The sequence below is a fragment of the Pan paniscus genome, chromosome 6, assembly GCF_029289425.2.
Source record: "Pan paniscus chromosome 6, NHGRI_mPanPan1-v2.0_pri, whole genome shotgun sequence".
NCBI classification, from domain to species: Eukaryota; Metazoa; Chordata; class Mammalia; order Primates; family Hominidae; genus Pan; species Pan paniscus.
Window position 1 is genome coordinate 175931531 of NC_073255.2, and position 14815 is coordinate 175946345.

Genomic DNA, 14815 nt, shown 5'->3' on the forward strand with positions numbered 1-14815 from the left:
AAGGGAGGAGAAGAGAGGGAAAAGATTGTTCCGGTAATGAGAGGGAGAATTTTTTTTTGTTCAATTGATACTTGCCCTTGTTTTTATTTTTTTGTTTTTGTTTATTATTATTATTGTTTGTTGTTATTTTACTAGAAGATCTGGGTATTTGTGAATGTTTCAATGAAATAGATCTGAGGAGAGTGCAAAGCTGAAGTTGCTAGGGCATGTTAGGGTGACATTGAGCCATATGAACCTGTTGAACCACCGATCAGAGAGGGAAGCAGAAAACACACAGGCTGCAATGAGTCAGCTATGCTAAATCATAGAAATGAAAAGTACATAAACATCAGAGAGTTGAGTCAAATTTGGACATTTGGAATGTCCAAAGTCCATGCCAAACAGGTGTTCTGCAGGAGATACGGTAGTCGAGAGAGGCATTAATCAAATGGTCAGACAAATGGAGGAAGGCTGCAGTGGGGGGCAGGCACCAGGGATTTCCCTAGCTCGAACCTGCATCACTGCAAGTGCCTCCGGGAGTACTGTACTGGCAAGGGAAGGAATTGCAGGTATACTTTTAGAGTTGGAAAAGGGCCATATTCCTCTCAGAGGACTATTGACAAACTTTGTTTTGGTGGTGTTAAAATGAGGCTGCAACCCGTCTTCCAGTAACATATCTGAGAGCAGAGAAAATGGGGATGTCGAAATCCAGAGGTGGGGTTAACTTGGTGACGATGGCCTGATGTGGTAACCAGCTGGCTCCCAGTGGGTTTTACCCGCAGGTATTTGTAACTTTGTGCACCCTTCCACACTAAACAGCACAGATCTGTGTAATCAATAGGATACTGTCAAAATAACAGTGTGACCTTCAAGACTAGGTTATAAAACCACGCTGTGGGTTTCTCCTTGCTCTCTCTTGGATCCCTTGCTTTGGGGAAGCCAACTGTTACGTTGGGTGGACACACAAGCAGCCCTAGAGAGGAGTCCATGTGGCAAGTAACTAAACCCTCCCACCAATGGCCAGCACTAACCTGCCCAGCATGTGGGTGAGCCAGTGGGAAGGGGAGCTTTCAGCCCCACTCAAGGCATCACATGACTGCAGCCCCAATTAACTGTGACCTCACCGAGACTCTGCACCAGAACCACCCAGCGAAGCCACTCAGCAGGAACTGAAAGAGATAAGAATGTTGATTGCTTACATTATACTGCTTCATGCTTATGTATCTGGTGAGTCTTAAGAAAATCAGTGAGGTAAGTTTAATTACCTCGACTTACAGAGGAGAACACTGAAACTCAGGTTAGCACACATTGGAAGCAGCAGAGGCAGGATTCAAATCTGGGTCTTGCTGACTCCAAGGCATACAACCCTATGTCACCTTCAGTTCTTGCTAGCAGCTGCCTTCAGCACTAGAGGAGAAAGTGAACCACGTAACACAACAGGGCCTGGCACCTCAGCAGCTAGCTGACATAGAGGGGCCTTCCTTACAGGGCTCCCTGCATTGGAACACCTGATATTTTCCCATTAGCATCCTTTTATGTTTATATTGCTTTCTGATTTCTCAATTATCTTTCTGCCAAATAAACGGTTACACTAGCAATTACAAGTTGAAAATTATTTTTTATAGTATCCTCACACAAAACCACTTAGTTTTTTTGTTTTTGTTTGTTTGTTTTTGAGATGGGGTCTCTGTCACCCAGACTGGAGCACAGTGGTGCAATCTCAGCTCACTGCAACCTCTACCTCCCGGGCTCAAGTGATTCTCCTGCCTCAGCCTCCTGAGTAGCTGGGATTACAAGCACACATCACCACGCCCAGCTAATTTTTGTATTTTTAGTAGAGACGGGGTTTCACCATGTTGGCCAGGCTGGTCTGGAACTCCTGGCCTTAAGTGATCTGCCCACCTCAGTGTCCCAAGTGCTGGGATTACAGGCGTGAGCCACCGTGCCCAGCCCAACAAAGCTACTTCGTTTTAACTGCTATGAAGATAAGTTACCAGGAAGGACATAGTGGCTCAGGCCTGTAATCCCAGCACTCTGAGAGGCTAAGGCAGGAGGATTGTTTGGGCCAGGAGATTGAGACCAGTCTAGGCAACATAGGGAAACCTCATCTCTACAAAAAAAATTTAAAAATTAGCCAGGCATGCTGGCACATGCCTGTGGTTCTATCTACTAGGGAGGCTGAGGTGGGAGGATCCATTGAGCCCAGGAGGTTGAGGCTACAGTGAGCCATGGTTGCACTATTGTACTCTAGCCTGGGTGACAGAGCAAGACCCTGTCTCAAAAAAAAAAAAGAAAAAGAAAAAGAAAAAAAGGTAATTTACCTTTTATATTGAAATAAATATTGACTCCCATATCTTTAACTCATTTCAGTTAAACTTCGGCCATAAAGAAGAATTTGGGAGTTCTCAAATAAATTTCTTTTTAATTTTAGATTACAGAAAATTTCTACACAAAAATAGAATAGTACAATAAATGCCCATGTACTCATCATATAGCTTCAACAATTATCACCTGTAGCTGTCTCGGTCTGCCAACGTACTCATAGTTGAGCCACAACATGGTTATCCCTTAGTACTTATTAAATCGTTTTTTAAAAAGCACCAAAATGTTAATAAGTGTTGTTTCTTGGGTATAAATTTTATAGATGATTTATTTTCTTGATTTTACTTCTCAGTACCTTCCCAAATTTCCACAGTGAATATGAAGTACTTTTGTAATAAGAGAAAATGCTATTTTAAAATGATTGAAAAAATGTCTTTTTTCCGGCCAGGCGCGGTGGCTCATGCCTGTAATCCCAGCACTTTGGGAGGCCGAGGCGGGTAGATCACAAGGTAGGGGGTTTGAGACTAGCCTGACCAACATAGTGAAACCCTGTCTCTACTAAAAATACAAAAATTAGCTGAGCATGGTGGCGGGCACCTGTAATCCCAGCTACTTAGGAGGCTGAGGCAGGAGAACGGCGTGAACTCAGGAGGCGGAGGTTGCAGTGAGCCAAGATCGCGCCACTGCACTCCAGCCTGGGTGACAGAGTGAGACTCCCTCTCAAAAAAAAAAAAGTCTTTTTTTCTTTTTTCTTTTTTTAGAGAGGGGATCTCACTATGTTGCCCAGACTGGAGTGCAGTCATTGTTCACAGGCATGATTATAGTGTACTATAGCCTCGAACTCCGGGCCTCAAGGGATGCTCCTGCCTCAGCTTCCTGCATAGCTGGGACTACAAGTGCATGCCACCTCACCTGGCTTGAAAAAAATGTATTTCTTTAAGGAGTATATTTTCAAATGCTTGGTCCAGGAGTCATTCTTGTTCTTGCTTGGAACAAGCCATCAGTAATCCTTTCCCCATGATTTCATATAGTTCACTAAGAGGGAGCAAAAAAAAATTTGGGCTTTATTTTTGAGACAGGGGCTTGCTCTGTCATCCAGGCTGGAGTGTAGTGGTGTGATTATAGTTCTCTACTGCCTCGAACAGGGCTCAGGGATTCTCCCACATCAGCTTCCAGAGTAGCTAGGACTATAGGTGCACACCACCGCACCAAGCTAATTTTTTATTTTTCGTAGAGCTGGGGTCTCACTATGTTGCCCAGGCTGGTTCTTGAACTCCTAAGCTCAAGCAATCTTCCCACCTCTGGCCTCTTGAAGTGCTGGGATTATAGGTGTAAGCCACTGTACCCAGCCAAAATATGGTTTTTAAAGCCTTCTCTTTTTTCAGAAGGAACAATCTCTATTAAGAAAAAACAAAACATTCTTTTGTTTTTTTGGCAAGGCAGAATATTTGTAAACCTAGCAAACAAAAAAAGAAAAAACTAACAGCCCTCAAACAGAGCCAATGAATAGATTTACTGTGGCTCTGTAGCAGAGAGTGGAGGATTCTTCTTTTCATGAGATTTTTTTTCCTTAAGGAAAATCAACCCTAGCAGGAAATGCCAAAACTTAGTGCCTTGGCATTCCTTCAGCAACTCATGGCCCTGGTCAATGACAGAGACATGATTTCTACAGTGATTTCTAAGGACCTAGGGTCAGCATCACTGTGTATCAAGGCTGAATTGGAGAAACATAGACTCCAGAGCAGCACTCTAAGCTCTGGGCTGGATTATCTTTAAAATAAACAAACAAACAAAACCAGATTTAGCAAGACACAATTTACTTACTGTTAACAAAAAGAGTCAAAATCTGTAAAATAATTGAAGAGATTTATTCTGAGCCAAATATGAGTGACCAATGGCCTGTAACACAGCCCTCGGGAGATCCTGAGAACATGAGCCCAAGGTGGTCAGGCTACAGCTTGGTTTTATATATTTTAGGGAGACATAAGGTATCAATCAATACAGGTAAACTGTACATCGGTTGGGTCTGGAAAGGTGGGACAATTATAAGTAGGGGCTTCCAAGACATAGGCAAATTTAAAGATTTTCTGATTGGCAGCTGGTTCAAAGAGTTATTATCAATAGAAAGGAATGTCTGGTTTACAATAACGGGTTGTAGAGACTGAGGTTTTATCATGCACATGAAACCTCCAGGTAGCAGGCTTCCGAGAGAATAGATAATAAATGTTTCTTATCAGATTTAAAGAGTCTATTCTATCCGTAATTCCAAAAGCGAGGAGGGTATAATGAGGAATGTCCAGCTCCCCCGTCCCATCACAGCCTGAACTAGTTTTTCAGATTAACTTCGGAATGCCCTTGGTTGAGAGGAGGCGTCCATTCAGATGCTTGTGGGGGTGGGGTGGGGGCTTAGAATTTTATTTTTTGTTTACAGTACTATACAATTCACCTATTCAAAGTGTACAATTCAATGCTTTTTTTTTTTTTTTTTTTTGAGACAGAGTCTCACTCTGTTGCCCAGGCTGGAGTGCAGTGGCATGATCTCAGCTCACTGCAACCTCCACCTCCCAGGTTCAAGTGATTTTCCTGCCTCAGCCTCCTGAGTAGCTGGGATTACAGGTGCACACCACCATACCAGGCTAATTTTTGTATTTTTAGTAGAGACGGGGTTTCACTATGTGGGTCAGGCTGGTCTTGAACTCCTGACCTTGTGATCCACCCACCTCGGCCTCCAAAAGTGCTGGGATTACAGGCATGAGCCACTGCGCCTGGCCAATTCAATGCTTTTTAATAAATTTTTATTGTCATACAATCATCAAAACCTGGATTATATTTTACAGTCCCTCAGAATCCACTGCTCCATTGCAGCTGCAATGAAATTGCAAGTTCCAACTTTGCCTGTTACCTATGCAACCAGGTTTTGTGTGCCTATGTTATATGTTTCATAATACCATTAGAGCCGTAGTTCGGAATAATAACTTCTTCTCAAGTACACTCAATGTCATATACTGCCCTTCATAACTACAGCTACAGTTCAAACAGCCTCTACCAGGATTTAGAGATTTAAAGCTATACCTAACTGTTGGAAGTCAGTGGTCATTTCAATTGATTTAGGAAATTCAGCAGGGTTGTTTATAGTATCATCAACCCTTCAGACCCTGGCAAGAGAAGCCCCTGCTCTGGTCTCTGTACTGTGGCCACATCCTAAGCCAGGTATGAAAAGTCCATGGAGTTAAGGGGTCATTGCACCTCTCCTGACCATGCTGTGGTGCCCAGGATTCTGAATCCCCTGCTGATGCAACCCCAAGCCTGTTTCCACACCTGAGCAGGTCTCTTCCTGGGGTCTGTCCTCCCTATAGGTCTACTAGGAAATGACAGATCACAGATGAGTTGAGTGACTACAGCTTGAGTTTGTGGGCTGGGTGTCCACACACATGCACAAAGCCCTACATAGTGTGGGTAGAGAGAACCTGGAGTGAGAAGAGATGGGTTGTGGGCTGAGGGTTGGGGCTGGATCTCTTTGCACTGCCACATCCACAACAGAATTTTTAGAAGTCCGAGAATTCTAAATTGGAGCCTGACCTTCTTCATAACAGTATATTTGTCAAGGTAGGAGGATAAAACATTTTATTGAACAGTTTGCTAAGCTGATTTAAAATTTTCCAGCATTTAGCTATATGGTATATGGACCTCCATATGTATGATTTCATTTATATTAAATGTCCAGAATAGACAAATCTATAATGACAATAGAGAGATTAGTAGTTGCCAGAGGCTGGGAGGAGGGGAGAAACAATGAGTGATTGCGGACGGGTGTGGGGTGTCTTTCTGGGGTGATAACAGTGTCCTGGAATTCAATAGTGATAATGGATGCACACTGTGAATATACTAAAAGCCACTCACACTTTAAAAGTGTGGGTTTTATGGTAATTTGAGTGATATATCAAGCTATCACCAAAAATACACAATGGGAGTTCAGAGATGCCACCCCAAACTATGATGCTTTGACATGCTCATTACTTTGAACTGATGTCACTTGGGGAAAAACAGATGCAGGCAGAGACTTTCTCTGAGATCTGCTTATCTGCCTAAGACAGATCAAGGGATGCTCCAAAAGGAACTCAATTGTCATGAATCCCTTCCCCTGGAACCTTATCAACCAGCGACAATGAACTTGGATCAGAGAGGGGGAGACTGGAGGTTGACATCATGCCTAGACAGCCACCTCTTCTTCTGAGGGCTGCTCCAAGAGAACCTTTATTACTTGAGAGGCTTCTCATTTGCATAACAAGAAACCTTTGTTCACCATACACTTCCTCCCCTCATATTCTCATAACTGGTGTCACCACCACCCACGCAGAAGTCCAAAGCCTCTATTCCCTTCTGTACCTCAGGGTGCTATATAAGCTTCAGTCATCTGACCCTTCTTTGAATCTCATATTTTGTGGGCTTGCATGGGTATGTACATAATTAAAAATGGATTTCCTCTGGTTAATCTGTCTTATGTCAATTTAATTCATAGCCCAGCCAAGGAACTTAGAAGAGTAGAGGGAAGTCATTTTTCACTCCCCTACAAGAACATTCTGCTGTAAAGAGGAGCTAGAAATAATTTTTGTTTTAAATTCAACCAAACATAGGGATAATTCTGAAATTTGGAACCAAAAGAATTATAAGTACACTACTGGTGAATTTGTGCTTATCTGAAATCTACACATGTAGCTGTCTTTATGTATCTCTGTATATTGATGTTTTTCTATATATATAATCAGTGAAGTAAGATATCTAGTCATTCATTTACTCACCAAGTGATTGCAGTGGGGTGACAGGGACAGTGGGGGGTGTGGTGGCGGGTTGCCAGAGCATGAGGAGTATGCAATAGAATCTAAGAAATCATACCTACCTGGCCAGGCACAGTTGCTCATGCCTGTAATCCCAGCACTTTGGGAGGCAGAGGCAGGTGGATCACTTGAGGTCAGGAGTTCGAGATCAGCCTGGCCAACATGGTGAAATCCCATCTCTACTAAAAATACAAAAAATACAAAAAATTAGCTGGGTGTGGTGGCACATGCCTGTAATCCTGGCTACTCTGGAGGCTGAGGCAGGAGAATGGCTTGAACCTGGGAGGCAGAGGCTGCAGTGAGCTGAAATTGTACTACTGCACTCCAGCCTGGGTGACAGAGTGAGACTCCGTCTCAAAAAAAAAACAAAACAAAAATCAGACCTGCCTTCCATGAGCTCGTGGTATACTTGAATCTCCATAGGCTAGTTATTCAGGAGGGTATGTAATGTAACTCAACAATGCACAATTACTTAAATTCGCTCGGGAGAATTACCTCATTTTGCCCAACTTGTTACTGTGAAAAAAAAAAAGAAAGAAAATTTCAAGACCTTCCAAATTTATTATGCCAAAGGGAAAAGTCAAGCCCTGGAAACCAAGTCATGTAACACGGCTGTTTTTCTTCTCTGGTGCATGACTGTTGCTTCCTGATCTTTTTGTTGATGTTATACATTAACCAGCCTCTCTATTCTTTATTCAAACCTAGACTAAATGACGTTGGAGACGGAGACTCTTGTGATTGTTACCTCTTTACAACAAAATGTTAAACAACCCCCTTAGAGTGTAAACAACAGTAGTGAATTAAATCTTCTGTGTATATTAGCCTTATATAGAAAATGCTGGCCGGGCGCGGTGGCTGACGCCTGTAATCCCAGCACTTTAGGAGGCCGAGGCAGGCGCATCACGAGGTCAGGAGATCGAGACCATCCTGGCTAACACAGTGAAACCCCGTCTCTACTAAACACACACACACACACACACACACACACACACACACACACACAAATTAGCCAGGCAGGCACCTGTAGTCCCAGCTACTTGGGAAGCTGAGGCAGGAGAATGGCGTGAAACCCGGAGGTGGAGCTTGCAGTGAGCTGAGATGGTGCCACTGCACTCCAGCCTGGGCGACAGAGCCAGACGCCGTCTCAAAAAAAAAAAAAAAGAAAGAAAGAAAAGAAAAGAAAATGCCGTAATATGCTGTAATTCTGTGCAACACACTTGTGGTTGCCTACATATACCACCTTCACCTTTCCCTACATCGCGGAGCACTGATCACCATTCTTTCTTTGGTGTCTGTGTTTACCTGATGGCCACTCTCACACTTTGCACTTGAATAAACTCTTTTAACTGGATCCTGAGCTGTTTGATTATATTAGATTGACATTTTGATGATCCAGAGACTCTAAGCGCGCCTCCTGAGATCTGTGCCTCTTTGCTGACATTCGGAGCTTTGGTGTCTACAGGAGCGGCTTTTGCTCATCCCACCTCATTGGAACTGGCAGGGGGCTCTGGCAAGGCTCCTCTCAGGTTTTGAATCTCCCTGGCTTTGACTGAGATTCACACTTTACACAAGCGATCCAGTTCTATGCTCCACAGAGCTGGAATTGAAGCTGTACTTTAAGATAGAAGTTTTGTTTGCTTGTTTTGTCTTTCACAGATTTATGACATTCACTTTTCTTTGAGGTTAAGGTTTGTTTGTTGAACTACTTGCTAGACTTTGTATGGCCCTTTCGGTCATTTGAATTTGGTCAGAGGACAAAATAGGTTCTCTCTCTGAAAAGAGAAAGTGAATGTTTGTGGCTTTAGGTAAATCTGTGGTTTTAGGCCAGGCCCAGTGGCTCACACCTGTAATCCCAGCACTTGAGAGGCTGAGGCAAGTGGATCACTTGAAGCCAGGAGTTTGAAACCAGCCTGGCCAACATGGCAAAACCCCATCTCTACTAAAAACACAAAAATTAGCCAGGCATGGTGGCATGTGCCTGTAATCTTAGATACTAGGGAGGCTGAGGCAGGAGAATTGCTTAAGCCCAGGAGATGGAGGTTGCAGTGGGCCCAGATCATGCCACTGCACTCCAGCCTGGGTAACTGAGTGAGACTATGACTCAAAAAAAAAAAAAAAAAAATTGATTGGACCCAGGTTGGTGACCCAGGTTTTGGAGCTCAGTAAAAATTGACATTTAAGTTTAATTCTTGAGTGACCAAAAATTTATAAACAGGGTTCATATGAGGATGTAAGTCCCAAATACAAAAGACCTTGTTCCTCCCAGAAGAAAAGCACCTTAGGTGATTGAGGTCATGTAAGAATGTCAGAGTCCATAGCTTGGGATGTGTAACTATGCTCTAGGGAAATCTCAAAGAAGAATATGCAGGGAAATCTGCTTAACTCGGTGGGCACACATAAGGGGTTGGGCTCCCGGTGCCTAAAACCCCCAGAAATTTCTGGGTTTCACTGGGACACATAAGAGGGGAGAGGTGACTCATGGGTGAAACCTTGAGGAGTAAAAACTATGAAGCAGCACACTAGACCCAAAATGTCTTTCCCTTTCAATCTTTGGTCAGTTTAAAAGAGGATACAAATTATGGACAACTGTTCATCTAAAACAAAGTCCTCTTTAAGGGAGGACCCACTTTTAGAAACTCCAGCTAAATTGATGTACAAGACTTACGGTGCCACCTCCTGTATATATATATACACACAACCTAACAACCTACATACATAAATATGTGTGTATGTGTGTCCGTATGTTTTATGAGGCAGGGTCTCACTCTGTCATCCAGGATGGAGTGCAGTAGTACGATCTCGGCTTACTGCAACCTCCACCTCCGGGGCTCAAACAATCCTCCCACCTCAGCCTCCCGAGTAGCTGGCACCACAGGCACACCCCCATGCTGGGCTAATTTTTTGTTTTTATAGAGACAGTCTCACTACATCATCCAGGCTCATCTCAAACTCCTGAGCTCAAGCGATCCTCCTGCTTCAACCTGCCAAAGTGCTGAGATTACAGGTGTGAGCCATCGCACCTGCTACCTCCTGTCAGTATTGGGAAAAATGGTCTTACTTGACCCAAGAAGATCCTGAATTACAGTGGCCAAAGTAGGGTACTTGTGAAGTGCCTAAGTTAGTTTGCTCACATGCACAATTAGAAAAAGCCACCTCTAGAATTAAACAATATAATTTGGAGAGTTATTTCCAATGATACCCAGAAGCATGCAAAAGAGGCTGTGACAGAGTTCTTTTCCTATAGAAAGAGAATGAAAAGCCTCTAAAACTTTAATTCAGAAAAGCTGCTGAAACTGCTGCTTCTCCTCCTTCTGCTCCCCCTTCTCTCTATCCCTCCTTATCAGAACTACCTTGCCCAGACTGACCTTCTCTTCCTTCTCCTCCCCTTCCACCTGCTCCCACATTTTTGGCTTCATTTAATGAACATCCAGCATCTGGTAGAGGGAAACCTGCTTTAGTTTATCAACCATGGTCTAAGGTAGAACTTAAAGGCATAGTTAAATAATTCCCCGACCTTAACCAGGATCCTGTTTGTTTTGCTAGGGAATTTGAATTAAATATCTGAGCTTATGGCCCTGGTTATTCTGATTTATATCAACTAACTCACATGTGACTATCAGAAAGTAAAGCTAAAGATTAGACAGACACAAATTGTCCCTGTTTGCAGATGACATGATTGTATATTTAGAAAACCCCATCATCTCAACCCAAAATCTCCTTAAGCTGATAAGCAACTTCAGGAAAGTCTCAGGACACAAAATCAATGTGCAAAAATCACAAGCATTCTTATACACCAATAGCAGACAGACAGCCAAATCATGAGTGAACTCCCATTCACAATTGCTTCAAAGAGAATTAAATACCTAGGAATCCAACTTACAAGGGATGTGAAGGACCTCTTCAAGGAGAACTACAAACCACTGCTCAACGAAATAAAAGAGGACACAAACAAATGGAAGAACATTCCATGCTCATGGATAGGAAGAATCAATATCGTGAAAATGGCCATACTGCCCAATGTAATTTATAGATTCAATGCCATTCCCATCAAGCTACCAATGACTTTCTTCACAGAATTGGAAAAAACTACTTTAAAGTTCATATGGAACCAAAAAAGGGCCCACATTGCCAAGTCAATCCTAAGCCAAAAGAACAAAGCTGGAGGCATCATGCTACCTGACTTCAAACTATACCACAAGGCTACAGTAACCAAAACAGGATGATACTGGTACCAAAACAGAGATATAGACCAATGGAACAGAACAGAGCCCTCAGAAATAATACCACACATCTACAACTATCTGATCTTTGACAAACCTGACAAAAACAAGAAATGGGGAAAGGATTCCCTATTTAATGAATGGTGCTGGGAAAACTGGCTAGCCATATGTAGAAAGCTGCAACTGGATTCCTTCCTTACATCTTATACAAAAATTAATTCAAGATGGATTAAAGACTTAAATGTTAGACCTAAAACCATAAAAACCCTAGAAGAAAACCTAGGCAATACCATTCAGGACATAGGCATGGGCAAGGACTTCATGTCTAAAACACCAAAAGCAATGGCAACAAAAGCCAAAATTGACAAATGGGATCTAATTACACTAAAGAGCTTCTACACAGCAAAAGAAACTACCATCAGAGTGAACAGGCAACCTATAGAATGGGAGAAAATTTTTGCAATCTACTCATCTGACAAAGGGCTAATATCCAGAATCTACAAAGAACTCAAACAAATTTACAAGAAAAAAACAAACAATCTCATCAAAAAGTGGGCAAACGATATGAACAGACACTTCTCAAAAGAAGACATTTATGCAGCCAAAAGACACATGAAAAAAATGCTCATCATCACTGGCCATCAGAGAAATGCAAATCAAAACCACAATGAGATACCATCTCACACCAGTTAGAATGGCAATCATTAAAAAGTCAGGACACAACAGGTGCTGGAGAGGATGTGGAGAAATAGGAACACTTTTACACTGTTGGTGGGACTGTAAACTAGTTCAGCCATTGTGGAAGACAGTGTGACAATTCCTCAAGGATCTAGAACTAGAAATACCATTTGACCCAGCCATCTCATTACTGGGTATATACCCAAAGGATTATAAATCATGCTACTATAAAGACACATGCACACATATGTTTATTGTGGCACTATTCACAATAGCAAAGACTTGGAACCAACCCAAATGTCCGTCAATGATAGACTGGTTTAAGAAAATGTGGCACATATATACCATGGAATACAATGCAGCCATAAAAAGATGAGTTCATGTCCTTTGTAGGGACATGGATGAATCTGGAAACCAGCATCATCAGCAAACTATCGCAAGGACAAAAAACCAAACACTGCATGTTCTCACTCATAGGTGGGAACTGAACACTATGACACAGTGAGAACACTATGACACAATGAGAACACTTGGACACAGGAAGGGGAACATCACACACTGGGGCCTGTCATGGGGTGGGGGGAGGGGGGAGGGATAGCACTAGGAGATATACCTAATGTAAATGATGTGTTAATGGGTGCAGCACACCAACATGGCGCATGTATATATATGTAACAAACCTGCACGTTGTGCACATGTACCCTAGAACTTAAAGTATAAAGAAAAAAAAAAAGATTAGACAGACAAGGCCCATTATAGAAATCTCTTAGAAGACTTTCATAAATGCTCAGGACTGTAGGCAGACACACAAAACTGCAAAGGCATTGCTTCAAGCCACTCCTCACTGTTTCTAAGAGTAGTTGACTGTAGTAAAATACAACAAGGTCAACAAAATCCAGATGAGTCAGTAATATCATATTTTGAGAGGTGTGAGTAAACTTAAACAATATTTGGGTTTATCTGAAGAAAGCTAAGCTAATAATCAAAATGATATTCTTCTCAACTCCAGTTTTATAAATAGGTTAGATGAAGAATTAGCACTAATAATGAAAAGACAAAACCCTCGCTGGGCCACTTCTCAAACTCATAATTTGGTCAGTCTTGCTGCCCAGTTGTCTCATAACTGAAGACGAAACTGAGAAGGAGGCCAAACAAAAGAGCAAGGCTAATACAATTATGAATTTACAGTCGAAACAAATGTCCACACAATTTGGACCTTCAAGATATCCTTATAAATCCGCAAATAGACTTAACCATACACTTTCAATTAATGTAAAAAGCCTGATCACATTAAAACGAACTGCCAAAAACTAAAAAGGAAAGAACAACAGGTGGAGTCAGATAATAAAGAATGGGGGTGCTCCATGGAACCTAAAGGGGCCTTTCCTTTTCTCCTTACACTCTGAGAGAAAAGAAATTGTTTAAAACTCCCCTTACTGTTTTCATCCCTCATTCTGTGGAAGCATTGCTAAACTTGAACCACACTCAACATTATTCAATGAGTAGACTAGCTTCATAGGAAGTTTCACTTCTTTTAGCTTCTCATGTCACCATCTCTAGATGTAACAAGCTAAATATTGCAACTCTTCTTCCTTCACTTTCAGATGAAACACCACACAATTCTAACTGATAAATTTGTTTTCTCCTAGGACTGATCTGCAAGAGACTTTTCTTACTTAGGCTAATGTTGTTTGGTTTACAGACGGATGTTATTTAAAGGATGAATCTGGAACTTACTGTAAAGGTTTACGCAATAGTGTCTTTAACAGAAGAAACAGAAAGTGCTTACCTTCCAGAAGCCACTTAGATTCACTTCTGTCTTTGTACCACAACTGTGTATTGAAGATGTCATTTGCCATGTAGAGGCCCTAACCAATTACACACAAAAGGCCCTAAATAACAGCCACATGAATGTCTCATTATTAAATAATGAAGTTACTGTCATGAGAAGACTGTATTACAAAACTGTATGGTCTTAGACATACTCACTGCAGCCCAAGGAGGAATCTGTGCTATGACAGAAACTGAATGCTGTGTTTATATCCCAGATGAATCAAATAACGTCACCAAATTAATGACTGATTTGAAAAACTCTAATAATTAACCTTTCGGATCCAAAACCCTCTCTAAGCTACTGGTTAAGTAGTTGATTTGGATCTTGGGGACCTTGGTGGCAAAAGCTGTTATGTATTTTAGGAATTATCATAGTTTGTGTTTTGTCTTGCTTTTGTCTGCAGAGCTGTTATGGTATTTATCTGCAATTGGGTCAACACACAGCTGAGAAAATGTGTAGAACAAAGACTACTCAGAGAATTGTTTGATTGAAGAGGCAGCCATGTAGCCTGAATCAGGTTCCAGAACTACTTTCTCTTGTTGCTTTATAATTCGGACTTGGTCCTTTCCAATTTCCCCTCCTCCCTGGGATGTGACTGCCAGGAAGGGGCCTTCCTAGTGACATGAGGTTTGATCAAATACACGGCTTGAGAATATAATTCTTCTATAATGCTTTCTCTGAAAGCTTTTGAAGAAAAGGGGAAAATGTGAAAAGAAAATTTCAGCACTTTCCAAACGTATTATGCCAAGGGGAAAAGTTAAGCCCTGTAAACTAAATCACAGAACATGGCTGTTTTTCTTCTCTGGTGCATGACTGTTGCTTCCTGATCTTTGTGTTGATGTTATATATTAACCAGATTTTTAATTCTTTATTCAGACTAAATGACGTTGGAGTTAGAGACCCTTGTGATTGTTACCTCCTTACAATAGAATATTAAACAACCCCCT

At 41.9% G+C, this 14815-nt stretch overlaps 2 protein-coding genes across 14 annotated transcripts in view; one reads left to right on the forward strand and one right to left on the reverse strand.

Moving 5' to 3' along the window:
- Positions 1-14738, reverse strand: part of ZC3HAV1 (zinc finger CCCH-type containing, antiviral 1) — an 88742-nt gene extending 74004 nt beyond the window's left edge. The window contains exons 1-2 of the mRNA XM_055114447.1: positions 13824-14738; positions 1011-1148 (exon numbers count right to left, since the gene is read on the reverse strand). Coding sequence (XP_054970422.1) covers positions 1011-1021 — 11 coding nt within the window. The 5' untranslated portion in view covers positions 1022-1148; positions 13824-14738. The remainder of the gene's footprint in view (positions 1-1010; positions 1149-13823) is intronic.
- Positions 12390-14815, forward strand: part of IFT56 (intraflagellar transport 56) — a 61132-nt gene continuing 58706 nt past the window's right edge. For 2 of the 13 annotated variants that reach the window (XM_055115434.1, XM_055115438.1), the window contains exon 1: positions 14407-14495. The gene's annotated coding sequence lies outside the window, so the exon portion shown is untranslated. Of the gene's footprint in view, positions 12964-13683; positions 14386-14406; positions 14496-14815 lie in introns of those variants that run through there. The other 11 variants (XM_055115439.2, XM_055115436.3, XM_055115433.3 and 8 more) reach the window with 11 other exon arrangements.